General features: G+C 45.7%; 14 protein-coding genes across 14 annotated transcripts; 6 read left to right on the plus strand and 8 right to left on the minus strand.

The window, feature by feature from the left end:
* Window positions 1–18: 18 nt before the first annotated feature.
* On the minus strand, window positions 19–1,077 carry KUCA_T00003889001 (uncharacterized protein; the record flags this gene model as incomplete). Its single annotated transcript, XM_022602348.1, has 1 exon — window positions 19–1,077. The coding sequence occupies one exon, from the start codon at window positions 1,075–1,077 to the stop codon at window positions 19–21; it is 1,059 nt and encodes a 352-aa protein (XP_022459901.1).
* Window positions 1,078–1,499: 422 nt separating this feature from the next.
* Window positions 1,500–4,798, minus strand: KUCA_T00003890001 (uncharacterized protein; the record flags this gene model as incomplete). Its single annotated transcript, XM_022602349.1, has 2 exons — window positions 1,500–4,689; window positions 4,740–4,798. The coding sequence occupies 2 exons, from the start codon at window positions 4,796–4,798 to the stop codon at window positions 1,500–1,502; spliced, it is 3,249 nt and encodes a 1,082-aa protein (XP_022459902.1).
* Window positions 4,799–5,321: 523 nt separating this feature from the next.
* KUCA_T00003891001 (uncharacterized protein) lies at window positions 5,322–5,876 on the minus strand (the record flags this gene model as incomplete). Its single annotated transcript, XM_022602350.1, has 1 exon — window positions 5,322–5,876. The coding sequence occupies one exon, from the start codon at window positions 5,874–5,876 to the stop codon at window positions 5,322–5,324; it is 555 nt and encodes a 184-aa protein (XP_022459903.1).
* Window positions 5,877–6,480: 604 nt separating this feature from the next.
* Window positions 6,481–7,464, plus strand: KUCA_T00003892001 (uncharacterized protein; the record flags this gene model as incomplete). Its single annotated transcript, XM_022602353.1, has 1 exon — window positions 6,481–7,464. The coding sequence occupies one exon, from the start codon at window positions 6,481–6,483 to the stop codon at window positions 7,462–7,464; it is 984 nt and encodes a 327-aa protein (XP_022459904.1).
* Window positions 7,465–7,536: 72 nt separating this feature from the next.
* Window positions 7,537–8,875, minus strand: KUCA_T00003893001 (uncharacterized protein; the record flags this gene model as incomplete). Its single annotated transcript, XM_022602354.1, has 2 exons — window positions 7,537–8,730; window positions 8,792–8,875. The coding sequence occupies 2 exons, from the start codon at window positions 8,873–8,875 to the stop codon at window positions 7,537–7,539; spliced, it is 1,278 nt and encodes a 425-aa protein (XP_022459905.1).
* A 227-nt stretch (window positions 8,876–9,102) lies between these two features.
* On the plus strand, window positions 9,103–10,434 carry KUCA_T00003894001 (uncharacterized protein; the record flags this gene model as incomplete). Its single annotated transcript, XM_022602355.1, has 1 exon — window positions 9,103–10,434. The coding sequence occupies one exon, from the start codon at window positions 9,103–9,105 to the stop codon at window positions 10,432–10,434; it is 1,332 nt and encodes a 443-aa protein (XP_022459906.1).
* Window positions 10,435–10,668: 234 nt separating this feature from the next.
* Window positions 10,669–12,144, plus strand: KUCA_T00003895001 (uncharacterized protein; the record flags this gene model as incomplete). The annotated part of the gene is made up of 1 exon (XM_022602356.1): window positions 10,669–12,144. One exon carries the CDS (start codon window positions 10,669–10,671, stop codon window positions 12,142–12,144), a length of 1,476 nt encoding a protein of 491 aa, XP_022459907.1.
* Window positions 12,145–12,193: 49 nt separating this feature from the next.
* Window positions 12,194–13,183, minus strand: KUCA_T00003896001 (uncharacterized protein; the record flags this gene model as incomplete). Its single annotated transcript, XM_022602357.1, has 1 exon — window positions 12,194–13,183. The coding sequence occupies one exon, from the start codon at window positions 13,181–13,183 to the stop codon at window positions 12,194–12,196; it is 990 nt and encodes a 329-aa protein (XP_022459908.1).
* Window positions 13,184–13,614: 431 nt separating this feature from the next.
* Window positions 13,615–15,198, plus strand: KUCA_T00003897001 (uncharacterized protein; the record flags this gene model as incomplete). The annotated part of the gene is made up of 1 exon (XM_022602358.1): window positions 13,615–15,198. The coding sequence occupies one exon, from the start codon at window positions 13,615–13,617 to the stop codon at window positions 15,196–15,198; it is 1,584 nt and encodes a 527-aa protein (XP_022459909.1).
* Window positions 15,199–15,265: 67 nt separating this feature from the next.
* On the minus strand, window positions 15,266–15,748 carry KUCA_T00003898001 (uncharacterized protein; the record flags this gene model as incomplete). The annotated part of the gene is made up of 1 exon (XM_022602359.1): window positions 15,266–15,748. The coding sequence occupies one exon, from the start codon at window positions 15,746–15,748 to the stop codon at window positions 15,266–15,268; it is 483 nt and encodes a 160-aa protein (XP_022459910.1).
* Window positions 15,749–15,944: 196 nt separating this feature from the next.
* Window positions 15,945–17,255, plus strand: KUCA_T00003899001 (uncharacterized protein; the record flags this gene model as incomplete). Its single annotated transcript, XM_022602360.1, has 1 exon — window positions 15,945–17,255. The coding sequence occupies one exon, from the start codon at window positions 15,945–15,947 to the stop codon at window positions 17,253–17,255; it is 1,311 nt and encodes a 436-aa protein (XP_022459911.1).
* A 1,086-nt stretch (window positions 17,256–18,341) lies between these two features.
* On the plus strand, window positions 18,342–19,298 carry KUCA_T00003900001 (uncharacterized protein; the record flags this gene model as incomplete). Its single annotated transcript, XM_022602361.1, has 1 exon — window positions 18,342–19,298. The coding sequence occupies one exon, from the start codon at window positions 18,342–18,344 to the stop codon at window positions 19,296–19,298; it is 957 nt and encodes a 318-aa protein (XP_022459912.1).
* A 250-nt stretch (window positions 19,299–19,548) lies between these two features.
* Window positions 19,549–21,015, minus strand: KUCA_T00003901001 (uncharacterized protein; the record flags this gene model as incomplete). Its single annotated transcript, XM_022602362.1, has 1 exon — window positions 19,549–21,015. One exon carries the CDS (start codon window positions 21,013–21,015, stop codon window positions 19,549–19,551), a length of 1,467 nt encoding a protein of 488 aa, XP_022459913.1.
* A 357-nt stretch (window positions 21,016–21,372) lies between these two features.
* KUCA_T00003902001 (uncharacterized protein) lies at window positions 21,373–22,647 on the minus strand (the record flags this gene model as incomplete). The annotated part of the gene is made up of 1 exon (XM_022602364.1): window positions 21,373–22,647. The coding sequence occupies one exon, from the start codon at window positions 22,645–22,647 to the stop codon at window positions 21,373–21,375; it is 1,275 nt and encodes a 424-aa protein (XP_022459914.1).
* Window positions 22,648–23,181: the final 534 nt, after the last annotated feature.

Consider the following 23,181-nt stretch of genomic DNA (forward strand, 5'->3'; position numbering starts at 1 on the left):
ACATAGGATGCTGATTACTCACATAATAATACAGTTGGGATCTTCTTCTCCAACCGCCTTCTTTCCTCTCCTGCTTAGTCTCTTGGATGATTTCAGACTCTGTTGAGTTTTCGCTGGTGCTAAACTTGCAACCTTCTGGGGTGGGGGATGCATTATGCCAGAGGGAATGTTGGCCATTCCAGCAAGAGAGGACGGAGAAGGATGGTTATAGCGTTGTTGCTGAGCCGGCGATCTATTAACCAGAGTTTGAGGAGATTGGGCCGAAGAAACGGAATTTCTAGGAGTCATATAGGCACCTGGTGAAGGAACGAATGTCTTCTGAGACGATGCGGAAGACCTGGACACCTTCGGGGTGGAATTCTTCTTGTTGGCCGAGACTCCTGCAAAATCCAAATAATCATAAACGCTATCTTCAGCCTCTTCATCAGACTCATATATGCTCTGTTGACTTATCAATTCTTCGCGTGTTTCGGCGTATGTTGAGGAGTACTCAATCACGGGATCGATCCCCCCTTGAAGAATGGAATTCGCCAGAAAGCAGTACAACTTCGACCAACACTCCTCCTCCTCACGGCCAAAATTCGCGTATCTGTCCCTGAAAGTCGTTATAAGTGCCTGACCCATTATTTCGAACAGTTCCGCATCAATGCCGAGAATTCGCGAGTGTAGTCTTCCGAGCCTCTCTAGGGACTCGTCCATGCGTGAGAGATCATCCAATGTTGACATGGCCACGTTAATCACGCCAGCAAAAGCAGAAGCCTGATGCTTCAGAGAGGGGATCAGCTTTTCCACTCCCGGCATCATTCTGATCAAATTATTGTAAAATTGCACGCAAAAAACCGACGATGTAAATGAGGTTTGAACGTTGGAGGTGTCACTGTTGGAGATCACGTTCTTCCAAGTTTTCTGTAGCAAAGCGCCTTCTTCTTTCGACACTTTGAGCGAGACCTTGTATCTGGTCTGGTTCAAAACTGTGGATTCTGGCATCCACTTGGCATCGAATGAAGTACCAGTGGTAGAAATGGATTGTGTTGAGGTGTGCGATAGCGTACGTAACAGGCCCTCCGAGTATTCCATGGTGAGGTTGAAATTCGAGTGAAAAATTAGAGGTTTAATCGATCAACAGCGCCCGAAGACTCACCTCACATACTGGGGGCGAAATATGCCCCATTTAAACGGATCTCATCCACATGCCATCACCCAGATCGTCCGATCTCAGGCTGCAGCAATTTAACCCTTCCGGCTTGCAGCCCGCTTTTTTTCGCGTGTGAACGCGTCTTCCCCTTGAAGTATTTCCCGATTAGGTAAATTTCCCTTTTTGGACTAATTTCAAAAGTAAGCAGGTAACTAGTTTATGAGCGGTATGAGACGTTCGTTTATGCATATTTATATGCAGTCAAGGATACCCACACAGAACCATAACTATTAATATATGGTTAGACATATACATACACAGTAATATACACTCATATAGTCCACTCATACACTCCCATCCCAACTCATATATTGACCCAGAAAGAACCACAGAGACAGTTCCGCTGGAATGCCAGTGACCAGAGACTGATTCCCACATTACTGAGATGGGTGGTTTCCATCAATGAAGAAACAGCTCCACATCTAACACATTTGCGTTCCACAACAGGTGCGGAGGTGATATTAGGATCACCCGGCGGGTAACATATAGTTTTTCTCAACGAATCAACCATATCTCCACTAGGCGAGATTGGTTTGAACAAAGTGGCATAGCCCTCATTGGCCAGGGTTTCATTTGTAATACTGAGCACAACGGGATCTTCTGTAGAGATCGTTGTTTGATCCGGAGAGTCCAACATCAGCCAATCGAAATTGTAGAAGTAAAGTTCAACGTGATCAACTTCGTTGAGGAGACTTTGCGAATAGACACTCAGTAGTTTCTTGATTGGCTCCACAAATGGCTTTGGAACGTGGCCCTGACATACAAGCTGCTGTTCAATAGCCAGTGAGGTTGACTTGTCAATGCGAAGGTTTCGTAGAGCAGTGTCGGCTTCAGTCAAAAACTTCTCAAACCCATCGAGAGGTACCGGCGAGTTGTTGAGAATCTCTCTAAGACGGTAAAAGGCCTCTACCGTGGGAAGAGCAGTAGGTGTGTTCAGAGGATCAATTGCAAATGATTTGTTGTTCTTGTTGGCCTGCGTAGATGTTGTAGGTGCAAAGAAAAGAGCATCTTCAACAGATTTGATGGAGTTGGCGCTCACTCCAACAGAAGGTGCCCCGTTCGAAGACTCAATCTTCTCTATACACTTCTGCACGAAATCATTCAACCTTTTCATGGTCGCCATCGAGTAGAGCAACAGCGATCTGGGAACCTTTCCCAGGATCAAGGGAAGGGCCACATACGACTTGAGAGCCTCGAGTGGATCCGGCGAAGTTGGAGTTTGGTCAACATCTTTGAACACTTGACACAGCTCCACTATCTGCTGGTTCAGATAAAGAATGTAGTCCATGCACCACCTGATCACACCCAAAGAGCTCAGCACGTTTTCGCTTCTCCATTTGGCATCATTGTAAAGATCTACCGAAGACCCTCTTTTGCTAAGCTTATTCATGTGATGATACACTGATCTAAGCGTGATCATCATACCAAAAGCACATAGTCGCAAGTTGAGCAATGCCCATGCGACTTTGCCCGATTTAGTACGTTGCCAATCGAAAGTTGTTCCCAAAGCTAACTGCAGATTCAGCAATCTCTGAAGAGGTGGAGAGCCAAGGAGTCTGTCCACCTGCTCCTTGGAGAAATCTAGAGAGAAATTGATGGCTCGGTGTGATTCTTGTAAGATAGAAACCAGCAAGGCTTGGGAATACTCTTTAGAGACACTTTTCGCAGCGCGGACCAATTCTTGCTGGATTGTAGCAACCAGATCCTCAGTAGAGGTGGAAGTGAAACACGCAGATGAATGTCTCAAAGCACAACTAGCAGCTATAGATAACAGCAACCCAGGCCGTGGCTTGGTGTCTGCATTGAAAGCTTTTCCCTCGAGACACTCCAGGTACAATTTGTTGGAGGAACGAGAGAGAGCAACAAAACAGCACAGATTTGGCGATATACACATTGCACGGGGCCTGAAATCCAGTTTTGGAAACTCGAAACCGGCGTCAAATAATGAGGAAATCGAGGAGGGCAGCAGTGCAGTATTGGAAGACTGGAGCTTTGGGTCCGCATACATGTTGTTGATCTGTTTGAGAGGAGATCTGTTGAACATCTTGACTTCACCGTTGGCAAACGTAATTGCGATTAACATGTCCAAGTTGAGAGATGTAAAACCGAGTATCGACTCATTGAATCTCAGACTCTGTTTGTATACCAGATCAAAGGTCTTAGCCTCTGAGCCCGTAGGCGAACTGGCAGAAAAGCTACCGCTCTTCTTGGTCTCCAAGCCATTTGCACTCATGGGGGCAGGAGGAACCACACCTCGTCTTTCACCCATGGTGATAAACGCAGAATGGAGATTAGAGGCCTCTTTTTCGGTAAGTTGGAATCGCAGCAACGTCGAGTGCGACTTTGAAGAGCTTATGTTTTCAAAGCCAAGGAACACCTCCAGCTCGGTGTTAGAGTTGAAGCTGGGAGGAACCAAATATATATGCACCAGCTGCTGGAGATCAATACCAAGGTTTTCGGTTGAAGATTTTGACCCAGGAACCAATTTGTGAGGAAAAACTGTGCTGATATTCCTTTTGAACAATCTTTTCACAGCCAGCTTTGGAGGAACTTTCTGGTCATCCGGTGTATTATATGCCTGGTTCTTCTGCTGTTGAATAGCTGCATTCACAAAGTAGCCCCATTGGATACTCACAGAATAGATGCGAATGCACTGGCTCAACGGGGAGAAACCCACCACCACTATGGAACCATCTCTCTGTAAACCAATCTCACAAAGCGAAAAGTAGTCAGTCTCATGGGGGTCTAAAAATGTGGAAACACGGTGGTAATCCAGTCCATGCTCCCCCTGATGCCACAGGCAAAACTCCCCGTTCTTCCGCACTCCCACACAAGCCTGTTTTGAGGGCAACGGGTGCATTGCTCCATGAGGCTTATATTGATGCACTCCATAGGAATACGCATGGCCCGCTGAATCGTTGTGAGCAGCTCCCAATGGGGCAGCAGCTCCGCTTGAAACAGGCGTATCATGTGTAGTTTCAACCCTGACTGCTGGAGTATTTGCTATGATTGGCTTGTCCGAGTTAAGCCATTTGAACCCGATAACTTCATTTTGAGTGGATGCAGTGACATCTGGTTGAAGCTTTTTTGACGGAAAGTCTGTATATACGATTTCCAGCTCATTGAGCGAAGACATAGTGAATGGGTGTTGAACTCCGAACTGTGTGAGATCGTTCTTCCTGACTCCAGAGACCAATATCACCATATTTCCCGCAGAATCAGAAACTGCAAGGTCCGTCGCAATTGGACCCCAAGAAACGAGTGTAATTTCGGTGTTTTTGGTAGAGTTGGACGTAACAGCCACAACACCGCCTGCAGTAGGTGTTTGGGAAGGTTGCTCCTCGCTTGAGGAAAATACATCAAACTGCTTTGCAGGTGCTAATTGCCACGTCCTTCCATCAATACACTCTAAATATGTCAAAAATAGCTTCTGTGAGCGATCGTCGCCTTGTGCTGGATATGCTATGAATCCATTCTTGGACCACGAGATGCGACTGGGTTGGGTTAGTAATGCGAAGCCGGCGCAAATGAAAAATCCACATACCTCGAGTATTTCTTCTCGTAGAATCGCCGCATCAGAACGTCACTGGATAGCACCACCATCACCAATTGGCCAGCAATACGACTGAAGATTGGTGGATTGGTGAGAGGTGTAATCCATTGAAAGAAGACGAGCTAATAGCTGTTATTCACACACGACCTTTCCCCACCTAAGCCGCAAGCCCTTGCTTTACTCACAACATCTACAACGTCTCTTCTCACTCTATGAACAATGCAAAAAGCTCGATTGCTTTGCTGTATCAAGGATGTGGGAGACGCTGATGACGAGAGAAAATTTAGAACATAACGAGGAAAGTTTACACAGCAGGGACGAATCTTTTTGGAGGGTATTTATGAGAAACAGCAGAGCAGGATAGCGCTATCATGAGAAGGCTAACCAGAGAGCATGTTGTGGGACATCTCAGGGGTACTTCTACCGAGAAATGCATGAGAAGATAGTTGTTGAATTTTAGATCAAAAGGGAATTTAACTAAGGGGCAGAAAAGAAATCAAATACAGGCGTATGATCAGCAGAGAGAGAGTCGTTGCTTGTTGAACTTTGATCATGACAACTAGCTTTTTTGCCTCATTGGATGTAATGCTCAAAGAACTGGGTCAGATAATGAATGGATTGCTTATAATACCTTTCCTGGGTGGTATAGTTCACATATTGAAACCCAAATCTCACCTCCAGTCCACTGCTCCACTCCAAGTTGTCCATCAGACCCCAGGAAATGGCTCCTTTGACTGGAATTTTGTCCTCGTTATACGCACCAAGAATCTCAAGAAGATAGTCATGAAAGAAGTTGGTTCTGCCGAGATCATACCGAGCCTGGCCAAGCTCCATGTCGCTTTCGCCATATACCGGAAACCCGAATTCGGCAACGAAAATCTCTTTTGGTGCGAATGTAGCGTTGATGAATCGAAGCGCTTCCCGAAAAAGTCGAGGCGTGTTGAAGTTGTGGCTTGTGTCGCTAACGGGACTGACTGGCAAGCCACTAGGCGAAATGTTGGTGGAAACAGCACATGAAGGCCAATTGGCATCTGACGATAGTGGGCTATGTCGCCGAGTCGCACTTCCTGGAGGCTGCATTTGCTGGGCAAAGAACTTTGTCAAAACGGGAATGCCAAATAGGTACATTCTTGCTTTCGGCAGAATTAAAAAGCCTCCATTTATGCAGAGTGATCGAACTCAATCGCAGACGCAGGCTCTAGGGGCTGTTATCGCTTGGACTTCCTCCAGGAGTACTACTTTTATCACAGAATCCGCCTGTTGTCTTGTCAAGGTAAAACTTTAAGCCTTTTTGGGCCAATTCACCAGATTGCTCGATCTCAAAATCATTTCAAGCACAGATCTTTAAAATCTCCCACACATGCAAAGCCCGTTGACCACCGCATTTAGTTCATGCGATTAGCCATACCCCACACGCATTTACGTAATTGATATGCGCTGAACTCCTCTGGATACACCGTGAGCTTACCGAGATCACCCCAATCAGTTAGGAAAGGAGCATGAGTGAACCACATAAACTTCAATAGCGAGCAACGCCAAGGCTATCTGAAGCACAGTCGAAAATGTCAAACAACCGGCTAATCGAGGCAAGATAATAAGGGTCGTGTGTGAAGTGAAAAGTTTTCGGATTGTCTCCGTGACTCAACGCACTTTGGATAACGAATCTTGGAAACGTTTATTCAAAAGCAGCCCACTTTTGCAACATATTTAGATCAGATTCCTCATTATCATCATGGCATCGTCAGTTCCTGGACCAGTTCAACTCCCCGAGTCCAAATTTGACCTCGGCACCTACTGGGGTAGAGTGAAGCATTGTGCAGGTATTTCAGATCCCAGCATGTTGCTTAACACTCAAAAGGATATAGAGAACGCCAAACTTTTGATCTGGGACTACAAGAACGGCGTTGTGCCATCTATGACCCCAGCGCTTTGGAGGGCGAAGAGGGTTCTCGATTCGACTTTGCACCCAGACACTGGCGAGGTTGTCTTCCTTCCATTTAGAATGTCATCGTGTGTTCTCAGTAATCTCGTGGTTACTGCTGGTATGCTCACACCAAACTTGGGGCAAGTCGGAACTTTGTTCTGGCAGATTGCCAACCAATCGCTCAACGTGGCAGTGAACACTGCCAACGCGAACAAATCGCACCCTATGACGACCCAGCAACTGGTGACCAACTACCTGATGGCCGTTACCGCCTCGTGTTCTGTGGCCCTCGGCCTTAATGCCTTGGTACCCAAACTGAAGTCTGTCTCTCCTAATACCAAGCTGATTTTGGGAAGACTGGTGCCATTTGCAGCTGTTGTGTCTGCTGGTGTTGTGAATGTGTTTCTGATGAGAGGTGAGGAGATTAGAAAAGGTATCTCAGTTTTCGATAAGGACGGAAACGACTTGGGTGTTTCCAAGAAGGCTGCCCTTCAGGCTGTTGGTGAAACTGCTGCTTCGAGAGTCATAAATGCTACACCCGTCATGGTTATTCCTCCTTTGCTGTTGGTTAGATTGCAGAAGACTGTTCTGAAAGGAAAAGGTATGGGAGTCCAGACGTTTGCTAATTTGGGAGTCATCTTTGGTACGGCCTTAGCTGTGCTACCCTTTGCATTGGCTGTTTTCCCTCAGAGAAGAGTGGTTTCTGTCTCGTCGTTGGAGGAAAAATTTCATTCTTTGAAAGATAAAGAAGGCAAGTTGATCACCACTGTTGAGTTCAACAGAGGTATATAATACGAACCACGCAATTAATTATCTGTTTTATCATGTACATAAATACTTTATCGCGTTTTCCGAGCATTGCTCTCACCAATACCTCCATTCGAGAGTGGAAGTACCTATTGTATCTTCGATCTCCTTTCTATTCTTAAATTGAATGAAGTTCTCCACTGTGAGCAGCTCCTTAATAGCAGCGTCGTTTGCAACCAGCATACCCACACCTTTACCACCAAGCATGGTCTCATAACATTCAAAGTTGGCCTCCTCGAACATCTCCACAAGTTTAGCAATCTTTGAGTGTTCAACCGAATCCTTTAGCAAAGTAATTGCACAACCCCCTCCACCAGCACCAGTGAGCTTGGTCTCACCAACTGCAAGCTCATCTGAGAACTGTTTGATTTTCTCCAAAGACGGATGAGATACTCCCAATGCTACGAGAAGGCCATGGTTGATTCTGACCAGTTCTCTCAACTTTGATTTGGCAGATTCGTCAAAAAACGGACGCAGCATCAGATTATACGCTTCTCTTGTCAAACTCTCCATTGCGTCCAGTATGGAGCCAAGAGTCACAGGATAATCCGACACCAAAGAGGAAACGTTTCCCACCAAAGTAGCCGTTCTTCTAGGAACTTTTGTGTTTGTGAGTAAGAGTTTCAAGGAAGGAAAGTTTCTCATAGAAGTCCGCACGCTCGGAACAGAGCTCTCCTTCCGCTGAAACATAACAGCCCCACCATGAGTGGCCACAGCATTATCAATACCAGAGGGATTACCGTGCAAACATTTCTCTCCCATGAAAGACCAAGCATCGATAAACTTGCAATCTTCAGAATCTTCCGCAGTAATATCGGATTCCTTCAGAGAAGGATTCTGTATGTGTTTTCCCAGAATTGCAAAGGCAGAGGCCAAACACACCGAGATTGAGGCCGAGGATCCCAATCCTGCTCCAATGGGCAAGGTTGACCTAACTGTGAACACCAGACCTTCCAAGCCTTTAGAGCACATACTCATGTATAAGAACAAAAAGGCATATGCTGCGCTATATTGAAGTGGATCTTTCAGCCCTGTGAGATGTTTCGAAACGCCATCTACTAATTCGGGATCTAGTTCTTCTGAAGGAGTGGGTTTATGGTTCGCGTCCTGCTTGAGATGCCATGGCAAGTCTGCTTTCTTCCAGCTATGCGAAAAACCGATATCTTTGAATTCGAGAGAAATCAGAGAGGGATCAGGATTCTTCGTGACCAAAAGGTACGTTCTAAGCGACAACGCAGCTGCTATTGCAGGCTATTTTGTATGGATCTCTTGTTAGTTGGAACGACGATGGAACTAACAGCACAACACTTACCTTGTTATACACCGCTGAGTGTTCTCCAAAAAGGATGACCTTTCCAGGCGCAGAGGTCACAAATGGAACAGCTGGAGACGCCATCAAAAATAATATTCGGTGATATGTTCTTACTTGTTGGACCTGGTAGAAATATGAACCATCAATAAGGCTCGCTGCCCCAAGTTCATGGGCTTCAGGAATCACGTGAAGTTTCAGTCACCACACTACCCTCATCTTATAAATTTTTTTTTCTTCACTAGATACGGAAAAATTGTTGAAACAATCACAGCTACCTAAACTTCAACTCATTTCGTCACATATCCACAGAAATGTCAGGGGGTGCAAAACAGGTGAAGATCAGCTTCTTCACTCGCGAGGAGGATGAAGCTCTGCATGTCTCGGGCAACCCTCTATACGTTCCTGTGTCGTTGAAGAGATTCGGTCTCAGTGAGATTGTGAATCACTTGATTGACAAAGATTCGGAAAGACCCACACCCTTCGAGTTCTTGATTAACGGTACACTTCTCAAAACATCACTAGAGGATTACCTTGTTGAGAATGGATTGTCCAATGAGGCCTTCTTAAACCTGGAGTATGCCAGAGCAATTCTTCCACCAAGCTTCCTTGGATCTTTCAGTAACGAAGATTGGGTGTCTTCTGTTCATGCACGGGACTCCAGGATAGTCTCCGGAGCATACGATGGTATTGTGAGAATATATAACAGCGCTGGAAAGGTGGAGACCCAGATGGTAGGCCATTCAGCGCCGGTGAAATCCGTCAGATTCGTCACGCCAACAAGAGTGGTCTCCTCCGGCAACGACCACCACGTCAGACTATGGAAGATCGGAGCAGAGGGGTCTGAAATTGAAGATGACGTGACCAGGAATGGAAACACATTAGCCATTCTCCAAGGACACAAGGCTCCAGTTGTCTCTCTGGCTGTTCACGAATCATCGAGCAAAATCCTGTCTGCTGGTTACGATAACACCGTTGGATTATGGTCCACCAACGTGAAGGAAATGCAAACGGTCCAGGCTGAAGACCTCACCAGCGTTTCTACAGCAACTAAGAAAAGAGCAAAGTTGGCTCTTAAAGATGGAACAATTAAAAGAAAAGCCCCATTGGCATTGCTGGATTCGCATTCTGGGCCAGTTGAAGGAGTGATATTCGACGCTTCGGATTCCACTGTTGGTTATTCGGTTTCGCAAGACCACACCATCAAAACGTGGGATCTGGTGACTTCTAGATGCGTTGACACGAGAGTCACTTCTTATTCGTTGCTCTCGGTGGTGCAACTGCCAAAGGTGTCATTATTGGCATGTGGCTCTTCTGCCAGACACATCAACTTGCATGATCCAAGAGTCGGAGATACTTCTTCGCAAAACGTGGTACAATCTCAGCTTATTGGACATTCCAACTTTGTGGTCTCTCTTGCTGCTAGTCCAGAAAATGACTACATGCTGGTGTCTGCTTCCCATGACGGTACCTGTAAGGTGTGGGATGTGAGGGCCAATAAATCGATGTACACCATTTTCAGAGAGAACTCAGAAAAATCCAAGAACAAGGTGTTTGGAGTGGATTGGGACAAGCAAATTGGAATTGTGAGTGGGGGAGACGACAAAAAATTGCAAATCAACCAAGGCTTGGGAGTATCCCAGTGATAGAAAGCGTCTTGGAGATTAGTTTGTACCATACATAATACGATTTCGATAACGAGTGCATCAACCAGGTAAAACACTAAACGCACTACTTTTTTGCGGCACGTCAACAAATTGGCAGACTCAAAGCTGACGATACCCTCTTCATCACGAGGTTGATTGGGCTCAATCTCAGATCAGCACTAGACCCCAAGCAACTGAGCTTGACCGGTTCAGACACTTTTTATTGGTTGAGTCATGTTCAAACAGTCGCCGAGAGGTGCAGCGGCTCAGATGCTTCCCTTTTTTTTTACCACTAATGTCAGGGCATCAAGAAGGACTGCCATACTCAATACGAAAAGCGTGGTATCACCTCACAACGTCCAGAGATTCTACTATGCTAACGGGTTTCTGGATTCCGGCAGTGTGGACTTTCGTCGAGGTACTGCGAGCATAAATCGTTCCATTCAATTCACACCAAACCACGAGCTGGGAAAGATAGGTCTTTGCCAACACGATTTTGTTAGGGGTGTTTCCTCGAAGGTTGGACTGACCAGTCCCTCAGACACACAGCCCGTTGAAAAAAACAAAGACTTTTCAGACGCAATAATAGGGAAGGTGCAGAACATTTGCCACCCTAAAAATGAAGATTTAAGCTCAACATCACACATTCCATTTGCTGTGAAGGACAAGATCAAGCAGCAAGCTGCCACAACTTCGGCCCTCACTTCTTTCAAGAACGGTGAAATCACCTTCAAAAAGCTCACAGAGCCATACCTTGTGCTGACTAAGCCAAACCTGACGTTTTTGATCATGCTTTCATGCATATCATCTTATGCTTTGTCACCGAACAGTGTCTCTGTCCATGAGTTCATGACTCTGGCTGCTGGTGTGATGCTGGCTTCGGGAGCTGCTAATGCCATCAACATGGGTAGAGAGCCTTCTTTTGATAAATTGATGGTTCGTACTGCTGCCAGACCTGTCGTTAGAGGTCAGGTGACTTCTCGTGAAGCATTTACGTTTGCAGGGATTACTGGCTCATTAGGCTGTACTATGTTATATTTTGGTGTTAATCCCGTGGTGAGTGGGTTAGCATTTGCAAATATTGTGCTCTATTCATGGTTTTACACCTCTCTGAAGAGAAAATCGATTTTGAACACTTGGTTGGGTGCGCTAGTGGGAGCTATTCCTCCGTTGATGGGCTGGGCTGCTTCGTCCTCCTTGATGGATCCGGGCGCCTGGTGTCTTGCAGGTATCCTTTATGCCTGGCAATTTCCCCATTTCAACTCTTTGAGCCACAACATAAAGGATGAGTATAAAAAGGCTGGTTATGTGATGACTGCTTTCGAAAACCCCAAGCTGAATGCAAGAGTTGCTCTCAGATATTCATTGTTGCTTTTCCCATTGTGCTATGGCCTATACCTGTCTGGGGTCACAGATGGCTGGTTTGTACTGGACTCATCGTTGGTTAATGGTTGGTTGACTTACATGTCTTTCAAGTTCTGGAACCAACAACGTATAAACTTCAAGAACGGAGGCCAGCCAACGCCTGAGGGAGCCATTCTGGCGAATGTTTATGCCAAAAAGATGTTCTGGGGATCTGTTTGGCAGCTTCCAGGTGTTTTGGTGCTTGCTATGCTGCACAAAAGGGGGATGTGGGATAGGTTCCTGAGCTCGGACCCCGAGAAGGAGAAGTTGTCGAGCCCAAAACCGAACATAAGATTGAAAGCATGAGGTCTTGTATATATTGATGATCGTAATCATAGGATCTGACAACCTTTTATTACGAAACTGTAGCAGAGTTCGCTGAGTCAAGCCTTTGCCGTTTCATCTCCCAATAATTTCTTCTCATGGGATCGTATTTGGACCCTAGAATGGAGTAGAGACTGGAGGCCTTGGAATTATCCTGTGAAACCTCATAGATTCGTGCTAATAGCTCAGTAGCGGGAAGCGAAAATCGCGACTCGACGGATCTCTGATCAGATTTACCAGCACCAACAGCGTATAGTTCACAGAACTCTTTTTCCGCTAACAGATCCTTCTTAGCTAATTTGTAAATCCCCTGCAAATAGCTCCAGGCAGAAGGGTTTTCAGGACACTGATTTATCATGATTTTAGCAAAACCTATCTCTTGCTCCACAGTTTCCGATGCAGTCTCAGGTCTCGTTTCTCCAAAATCTCCAAGCATCACGAAAAACCGGTGGCTCCAAGCTGAATTGTTTCTCACATCTAATGCTATCATCTTCTTAGTGGTTAAGTCCTCAATATTATCCCTGAAAAGCTGGTACCTTCGCACGAGCCATTTCCTATAAGCCCAAACATGGTAGTTCTTTGAGTCCTCCTCCAACATGTCATCACTAATGGTGGTTTCGTTGGAAATATCGACGCTTCCACCTCTGGACTCAACCAATTCAATAATTAAAGAGCGATAGTGCCATATCTGATAGTTTTTGGGTTTGTCATATGCAACTTCTTGGCACCACACTAACTCCCTTTCAAGATCACGGTCAATGTTCTTCACTATGTTATATCTGTAATTCCAAGCCGTGTAATGAGCAGGAACGGCATCAATAATGCTGTCAGTAAGAAGGAGAGCTCTTGCTGAGTATTCCTGTTTAGTCAAGAGTGCTCTCAAATAACCCAGTTGTTGCTTATATTCTTCGGAGTACATGATTCGACACAAGGCTGAGGACGCCTCCTCCTTGATGGGGATTGACTCGATATCATCCCAGTTATAATCGTTTAAGGACTCGGTTTCCATTTCAGACGACATTGTTGACGCAAAAGCAAGAAAACACGAAAAAAGTTTGGGCTTAAAGTGAGACTTGAACGTTGAGTAAGATGCGATCTATCTACAACGCTGGAGATGTCTCAATTTGAGATGCCTTTCCTTTGGAGATGCCTTTCCATATTGGGCAATGACAATGAATCAGTCATCAACAGTTGTATAGAACCCAAACACGGAAAAATGGATAGATTTCAAGTAGATCGACGATTGGCATGCAAAATATTCATGTTTTAACCATCTTTTTTAATTCAAAATCTTCGAGGAAACCAATCACAACATCCTATCTTATCACAGAATAAGGTTACCCTACCGATGAGAAGGAGTCACCTGGAAAAAAAATTTGAGAATGGAGTTTAAACAAGACAACTCTGTCCCAGAACACACAACACTTTTTTCTCCCAAGCAAAACTTTCGCTATGTCTCAAAAGGAAGTGTCTAGTGTTCCAAGTGTCTTCAACACCATTTTGGTGCTGGACTTCGGTTCGCAATACTCGCATCTGATCATCCGTCGTCTTAGAGAGTTGAACGTGTACGCGGAAATGCTGCCATGCACTCAGAAGATCTCTGAGCTTCCATGGAAGCCTCAGGGTGTGATTCTCTCTGGTGGACCTTTCTCGGTGTACGAGGAGGGCTCTCCACACGTTGATCATGACGTTTTCAAGCTGAATGTGCCAATCCTGGGAATTTGCTACGGTATGCAAGAGCTTGCCTGGATCAATGGTAAGGGCGTTTCCAGAGGTGACAAGCGCGAATACGGTCCAGCCACTTTGAATGTACAAGACAACGCATGTCCATTGTTCACTGGTGTTGATCACTCGCAAGTGTGGATGTCTCACGGTGACAAGTTGAGTGCTTTGCCAACTGGTTTCACCACCGTGGCTACCTCTGACAACTCTCCATACGCCGCCATCGCACACGAGTCCGAGAAGATCTATGGTATCCAATTTCACCCAGAAGTTACCCACACTGCCAAGGGTACTCAGCTGTTGAAGAACTTTGCCGTAACCATCTGTGGTGCTGCTCAAAACTGGACCATGGAGAACTTCATCGACACCGAGATCAAGAGAATCAGAGCTCTTGTGGGCCCAACTGCCGAGGTTATTGGAGCCGTTTCTGGAGGTGTTGACTCTACTGTTGCTGCCAAGTTGATGAAAGAGGCCATTGGCGAGAGATTCCATGCCATCTATGTTGACAATGGTGTCATGAGAAAGAACGAGACAGTGACTGTCAAGAAGACTCTAGACGAAGGTCTGGGAATCAACCTGACTGTTGTTGATGCCGGTGACGAGTTCCTCGGCAAGCTCAAGGGAGTAACTGACCCTGAGAAGAAGAGAAAGATCATTGGTAACACCTTCATCGAAGTGTTCGAGAAGGTTGCCGAGGGTATCAAGCCAAAGGACGGATCCGAGGTTGAGTTCTTGTTGCAAGGAACTTTGTACCCGGACGTTATTGAGTCCATTTCCTTCAAGGGTCCTTCCCAGACCATCAAGACTCACCACAACGTAGGTGGTCTCTTGGAGAACATGAAGCTCAAGCTAATTGAGCCATTGAGAGAGCTGTTCAAAGATGAAGTTCGTCACTTGGGTGAACTTCTTGGAGTTCCCGAAGATCTTGTCTGGAGACACCCATTCCCTGGCCCAGGTATCGCCATCCGTGTTCTTGGAGAAGTCACCCCTGCCCAAGTCAAAATCGCTCGTGAGGCTGACTATATCTACATCGAAGAGATCAAGAAGGCAGGCCTCTACAGACAGATTTCTCAGGCATTCGCGTGTCTGCTGCCAGTCAAGTCTGTCGGTGTGATGGGTGACCAGAGGACCTACGAACAGGTTATTGCACTTAGAGCCATCGAGACCACAGACTTCATGACAGCCGATTGGTTCGTCTTTGAGGCTGCTTTCCTGAAGAAGGTCGCTTCTAGAATCGTCAATGAGGTTGACGGTGTTGCCCGTGTGACCTACGATATCACATCCAAGCCACCGGCAACCGTGGAATGGGAGTAGAGTCATTAGTAATTTGTTTAGAAGAATAGTCTCAGAACGATAAGCATTGAACATTAGATCTAGATTTCTATGGCGTAGTCTGTCGTATTCCGGCCTCTGATAAACCGCTGATGGGGTCGCCATCTTCGCTCCTAATCACCGTTGCTGTCACCAAATCTGCATCGTGAGAAACAGAGAGCAGAAATTTGTCCATTGGATGAATTTTGCTATACTGCGGACCAATTATGAACGGCCTTCCATGTTGGTCGTTCTGCTTATACCAATGAGCCATACTAAACTTGCGCTGTTCAGCAGGGTCCAAACACTTATAAACTGCCTCCTTGGAAGCCCAACTCGTTGCAAAAAGCCTGACACATTCTCGAAATCCGGAATCAGTGTTTTGGTTTCGATAGTCTTGAAATACCGGCAGTTCCTTATGTGGGTTCAAGACTCTTTCCGCGAGCTTCGTTACGTGTTTCGAAATGGAGAACGGCTCAGGTCCGCGCTTGAATATCTTCTCAATTCGTGACACATGAAGTATATCCGTACCCAGTCCTCGTATTCTTGACATGCTGTAGGTTTGTCGTATGTCAACATCTGGTATGTAGTTTGACTTTCTTGCGTCTGGAAAAACCGTGCCTCAGCGGTGCGGCATGCACACATTGGTTATCGCACTGTCTCACCCCCACGCGGGGTCGAGGCAGGCTTACACGGACACTTAGGAAAAATGGCCAAGAGTTCTTGTTTCAAGGCTTTCTATTTCCTCCATGGCGCTGAGACCTGATCCCATCCAGACTGTCGAGCTCAACAGGCTGATTACGAAGGTATCGCTTGTGTTTATCTTCTACGGGCTGGCCGCTTATTGTTTTCCCGATTCCAAGCTACCTGGGCCAGTTGCTACATTTTTCACTATGGCGGCAGTCTCGCAATCGAGTCTTTTTACCCGTTTCAAAAGCAAGATCTTGAACTCGGTTGTTCCGATCTCAAGTGTGCAGCAGAAATACTCGAAGGAGAGAGAATCTTTGTGTCAAGCACTATACAGCATATCTCAATACCAGCACTCTGCAAAGAGCTGGAACGACTCCAAGAGGTCCATGTTCAGGACGATGTCCTGGCGACAGCAGGCCCTTGTCACCCAAATAGGATATCCGGAAAGAATTAAGAAGATTGACAGATGTATTGGCCGAAATGCGTTATTGCTGAAGGATCTCTACTCCAGAGCTATGAATGAACACGGAGTTAGTGCTCTAGAGGTGAGATCAGTCGCCAGGCAGAATTCCTCAGAATACTACCGAGTAGTTGAAAGTTTGTGTCATTATGCTAGAGACTGGTCGTCTGCAGGTGATGTTGAAATCAAACCATTGCTGGACTATATCAAATCACAATTGCATGGTGTTGATCGAGACTCTACATTGGTGGTGGTGCCGGGATCGGGTCTTGGAAGAATCGCACATGAATTGGCACTGGAAAATTTCCATTCTGTTCATGCGGTTGAGTATTCTGCACTCATGTATCTGTTTAACGAGTTTGTTTATTCGGAAGATCCTGAGGAATATATCGTGCATCCATATTTGCACAACTATTCAAACCACACAAACACAGCCAACCAGATACGTCATATCAACTTCAAGCAGGTTGGGGAAAAGCCGGGAAACCTGACTGTTCATCATAAGGATTTCAATGACTTTTCAATAGAAGAGCTATTGACAAAGATTTCTCAAGGCCTTCATGATCCTGCAGAAGTTACGCATGTTGCTAAAAATTTGGTGGTGGTTACAGCATTCTTCTTGGATACAGCTGAAAATCTGCTCGAATACATTGACTCCATCACCAGACTTGCAGATGAACTACCGAAAGGAGGCAAGGCATTATGGATCAATGTGGGACCTCTGAAATATGGAACTGCTGCAAAAGTAGAACTAACGCATGAAGAGTTGAGTCTGCTCAGAAAGAAGATGGGCTGGAAGCCAGTCCACGAAGTCGAGACTCCCAAACTTCTCGGTTACCTCACCGATTTGAGGGGTTTATGGCAAGGCAAATATGGGGTTACAATGTGGAGTTGCGAAAAATTGAGGTAGTGGCCTGGAAATGCGTGGTGACGACTGCGGATGTCGCATATGGAATTACGCTTATGGTCGATATGTGCCATTATGAATTTGATGACCGTCTTCAGTGCATTTTTGCTGTTCAATTCTTGATGTTCTTATAGGGGATAAGATCATAGAAGTTCTTTTTTCCACAAAAATACACATATCATCATTAATAACAGTTAAAAGTTTTATCCTCATAAGGTTTTGTAGTGGAAATTCCGGCACATATGCGGCAATATGAAAAGGGTCCAGATTCACTTACACACAAAGGTGATGTGCATGCTTCGATCGAGAACACACCAAATCTGGAGTGTGCTTTGCCTGAAATAATACAAATAATCGATTTGGTATTAGACTTGGCCGTTATGTAAATATTTACCGTAATTTTGGAGCCTTTTTCAACAGTCCCGGCAGAACGTTTCGGACTAAATGAATTAGTGTCATTGACAAGCATGTACATTGGCTAGAAATTCATGCATGCGGTCTATCAAGGCGGAAAGTTCAACAAAGCGAGATCCAGCCCTAGATTTCCGAAAGTATTTATCAACCTTGGGTGGATTATTCCCAATTTGTGACTCCTCAGACTTTTACGAAGAATAGCCGCGATTTTCGAATGTGACAAGCAGCCATCGCAGCCATCTTTGGCCTACTACGCTATGTACCACTCAGTTGAGACACCCTCCGAAAATACGATATAGTACAACTTTGAAATCAGACGTTATGGTCAACGTGCTTGATAATCTTTCTTTGCCGTAGATTTCATGACTCCACGAATTTTCACGCAAATGACACTAATGGCTCCCTTAAGCGGATATTTTGCGCAGGTCATCGGCGTTAAACCCGCGTGTGCCTGCTGCACGCCAAAAATATTTCAGGGTGTATGCAGGAACCCAACCCTATTAATAGGTATTACGTAGTTGCAGATTATATATCACAATAGTGTACGAATTATAAAATATAAGAACACGGCAGATTTTCTTGGCAACCCTTGAAGGCTCTTTGAAGATCTAAAGAAAGATTTTTGACTATCGCTCACAGAACTGTCGCAGCTATTGAACTGTTCGCACCCGCACCATGCAGATAGGTGGTCTGATAACTCTACTTCTGGCCACAGTATATGTGTCTGCGGCACCAGTGTGGCAAAATCCGATCCCTTCACCACCAGCTGAAGCACAGGGTAGCGAGTCGAAAGAAATCAGAGCGCTCAATACCAACTTCGAGACACATGGGCTCCGCAGTTACGTATGGATTAGCTCTAACCGCGAGCAGGAGGTGTGGGCTTATGCTTATATAGAGCAGGATGTCGATCTTTTAGATCCTAACAGTGAGTACATAAGCACCATTACTGTATGCTCTGAAGCAGGAGTTTACTTGAATGCTGTTTTGGCTGATATTCTGCTCCAGCTGGAAACCACCTCTGATTCCCCAGATGATCCCGAATGGGTCAAGGAACCAATAACGCTAGAAGTTGCTTCTACCAATACCCGAGTTAAAGTGAGAAAAAACCCCACAATGTCTCCGTCAGTCCAAAAATATATTTTAGATGCAAACACGGAACAACTTGTCCGAGACAAACCGGAGATCATCGAAGAATATCTCTCTCAGAAGATGCATACAGTTTTTTCGTCACAGCTTTTCTATGTCGACCGAAATTTGAGAATGGTTCATTTTGATGGAAAGATTATGTCGGTCAAACTTGACTCCCATTCGAATTTCCATCTGAACCAAGCTGACAAAAGAGAGCTCCAGCTATTCCGTGATCTCAACATTGGGTTGACAAAGCTGAGATTGAGCTTCACCGAGTTGTGTCCATTGTCACCATCCCAAAACGCTTTACCCAAATCAGAAAGGAGTAACACCTTAAAGCTAATACCCAGCAATTTGATGAGGCCCTTTATTTCTGATCATCCTGTTTTGTTTTCACTGGGAGCTTCCTTCCTCATAATAGCTGCCTTCGTCTACATCTGTCGCCAGATAGATACCTGGATTCCTAATGATCATCCCATAATGCTACCGAACTCGAGTGTATAATTTTGCTATCTATCGCGCACATACTCCAATATATATTTGCTTCGCCTTAAGTCATGCCTTCAAGCCATGTTCGCCTAGATTACTAGGGCTCCCAGAAGATTGCTGCGCATAGTAATCTTCCAGACACAGTTAGGTTTATTATACAAATTTTAATTGACGGTTTATGATGCTAGCTTATCATACTGGATATTAATGCTAGATGACAAAATACTATAGCTGGAGTTTGATCACATGTACTATCTTCAAACACCTAAAGCTCACCTGGAACTGGGAATGCAGAGACCCAAGTTGACACCTCCGTAGCCAAGGACTTGACCGCTTCACTGTCCGTAGCCAATTGCTTGAAGTTGCTGAGCTTCTCCTTTGGAGTAGCTCCTTGCTCCTGAGCCTTCAAGCTGGAAGCGATTTCGACCGCTTTTGAAATGTACTCAGCAACGGTATCGAATTCACCAGCAAGGAACCCTCTGGTGGTCATGGCAGGAGTGCCTACTCTCAAACCGGATGGGAACAGAGCCGACGAATCGCCAGGAATGGTGTTTTTGTTAGCAGCAATGTTGATTCTTTCCAAGACTGCCTCGAGTCTCGCACCATCAATATTCTTGGAACGCAGATCGATCAGAATCAGGTGGGTGTCGGTACCACCGGACACGAGGTTGAAGCCTCTCGAGGTCAAAGCATCTGCAAAGGAGCTCGCATTGGCAACAACAGATTGTTGGTATTCCAAATATTCTGGAGTGGTTGCCTGCTTCAAAGCAACAGCCAAGGCAGAAATGGTGTGGTTGTGTGGACCACCCTGGTGGCCTGGGAAAACGGAAAAGTTGATTTTCTTCTCCAGTTCGTATGGAATCTCCTTGCCCTTTTTGGTGACCTTTCTGATACCCTTTCTGAAAAAAATCATAGCACCTCTTGGACCTCTGAGAGATTTGTGGGTGGTGGTGGTCACAATGTCAGAATATGGGAAAGGCGACTCAGTCACACCTGCAGCAACAAGACCTGAGATATGAGCCATATCGGACATCAGATAAGCACCAACCTTGTCGGCAATCTGCTTCATACGTTTGTAGTCAACCACACGAGCGTAGGCAGAGGCACCAGCAACGATGACCTTGGGTCTGAAAAGAACGGCGGTCTTCTCCAACATATCGTAGTCAATGAGTCCAGTCTCTTCATTGAGACGGTAAGGCATCGTCTGGAAGTACTTGGAAATATAGGAGATCTTAGTGGTGGCAGTCTGGTAACCGTGAGACAAATGACCACCGTGGGGCAGGTCGAGGCCCATCAGGCGGTCGCCAACCTCCATAACGGCAGAATAGGCGTACAAATTGGCAGGTGCTCCAGACAGTGGCTGAACATTGACTCCCCACTCAGCAGGGTCCAATTTGAAAGCTTCAAGAGCTCTTTTCTGACACAAAGCTTCGGCCTTATCGATGAACTCGTTTCCTCCATAGTATCTCTCACCAGGGTAACCTTCGGAGTACTTGTTTTGCATAGCTGATCCCAAGAGGTCCATGACGGCTCTTGAGGTGAAATTCTCCGAGGGAATAAGCGTAACAGAAGTTTTCTGGCGGTTCTGCTCGGCCTGCAAGATCTCGTTCATCTCTGGGTCAACATCCTTGACGTTCTTGGAGATCAAGGCCTGGGCATTGGTGGACAGGGCGTATCCGCGTCTTGCAAAGACGGGTCTCACGGCCGTAGCCAGACGAAAGTTTCTTAGCATTGTGGTGTGATTGATTAATCCAAAATGAGACCGAAAATATACCGGATTGGGGGGACTCCTTGGCTAATATATGCTCCATCTATTCGGGCTTTACAACAAATTTTTCGTAGCGCATCGCCTAAAAATGAAAAATCCAGAGGCATCGCAGTGACAGAACGGTGACTCTGCATCTGTTGCAGAGTCCCTGGCAGAGTCAGCTGAGATTGTGAGATTACTGCGTTGATATCTACCCTTGTAGGCTACTACTTATCTACTAGAAATCAGTCGGAGTCATTTTAATTGCTCAATGTGGACATATATATTGTTTCATGCCCCTCTGCACTGCATTTCCGCCGTCTAGTGTCATAATGTCGTATATCATATGCTGGCCTCTTTTTCCAGATATTTATCCAGAATCCGCTCAAACCCCACGGCAAACGTGAGACCAAGCACCAGCTCCCACATTCCTGTTCCATTTCCGTCCTCTGTTGGACCGAACAGCCTTGGGTCGTCATATATGGTGACCCAGCCCACCTTGTCGTCGTTCGGAGAATCGTCATTGGGGTCCTTAAGTATCATACCATCTCCTGTTTTATAGTGCTGTGAGGTCGACGAAAGGGATGTGTCTGTCGAACTAAGCGACTCCACATCATCGTCATATCCGTCGGTGTCCATGTAGCTCTCTTTCATTCTTAGTTTCTTCGCGACCAGTTTCTTGAACTGGCGATCACATGGTCTGAATAGAGCCACAACTGAGTCGACATCTAGCTCTGGCTGTATTTCCGATGAACGGTGTCTCTGCTTCGGTATCGCAAATTCTTTGGAAGTGAAATACACAATACCTTTGTCCGCAAGCTTGTATATTTTGTTAGTGAGCCCGAGCTTGTTTAGAGTCTTCTGCTTGACTCTGGGAGTAGGTCCCACCACGAAAGATCCAAACTTGTCCACGCTGTCTGTCTCATAGCGATGCATTGTTCCCAACGCCAGTTTAAGAGTGTCATTAGAGGAATCATCGCTCAGAGTTTCTGAAGTGTTCATCTTGATCTCTGCAGCGTCAACTTTCTCTTTAAGCTTCTCATTGACATCGTGACGTAAATTCCCCAGTCGATCCAGGACCAACAACGACGTGAAGGCCACCTCAAAACCGGCTGTCGTTTTTGTCACAATGATCACATCTTTGGATTCCAAACCTGACTCGAGTCTCGGAACCAGAACCAAACGAAACCCCACGTCTCGCTGGGACTGTCCTCGTTTCGGCTTCGCGCTGGGCAAGAGCAAGGTACACCAATACCCAGGCGCATTTCGACAGTACAAATGTTTTGAATCGGGATTTGTTGTGAGATAAAACTCGTTTGAAGACACTTTGGTGACGTGGTACTTCCAACATGTTTGGTCTTTTGCAGTCTGCCGCGCCTCATTCTGCTGAAGTACTGGTGTGTTCAATTCTGAGTACGTTCCCGTCATATCAGATGACGAGTTTGAGTCAGAGGATGTAGACCCCATAAATGGAACTCCATGTTGTCGAATATCGGTAAATTGCGCTGAAAGTCTGTCATTGTATTTCTTCAGTCTTGTGCCTTGGACTCCATCAGAAGAGACTGGCCTGGAGAACTTGGAGCGAAACCCCGTACCGAGACGTGGGGACAGTGTCATTGCAAAACTAAAGCACACTCGTGCCACTCTTCAAATATCGTCTTGTAGTATACGAGTTGTGAAACTTTGAGAACAAGCCCTGAGAACAAGAGCCTCACCAAGCGGATCTGCCTGTCGCATTTACACCAAATCCCAATTGAGTAAAACACTACCCTTGCCATTGTTTTATTGTTAAAATGAAATATGGTGGGCTCAACTTGAACTTCAAATTAAAAATGCATTCAGATTTAGATAACAGATATAGATGATACCTAGTTTCCTGGATTTTAGATATTTTCTGTCTTTTTAGCCGACAAACTCCCGATTCGGGCGACAAGGCTAAACCTGTCATCCAGAATTCAAACTCCCGTCGAATGTGGCATTGCATATCGTACGGCCAATTTAAGGTTTGATATCGTGAGTTACTGTTGACAGCCAAATGGGGATTATTGTCGCCGCCACATTTTTCATGCAAATGCCTGAGAATTTTGCGCTCCCATGGCAAGGATTGGCCAACAATCGCCACGAAGGGCGAGCGTCATTGAAAATTGATTA

This window comes from Kuraishia capsulata, genomic scaffold (genome assembly GCF_000576695.1).
Source record: "Kuraishia capsulata CBS 1993 genomic scaffold, Kuraishia_capsulata_scaffold_4, whole genome shotgun sequence".
NCBI lineage: Eukaryota > Fungi > Ascomycota > Pichiomycetes > Pichiales > Pichiaceae > Kuraishia > Kuraishia capsulata.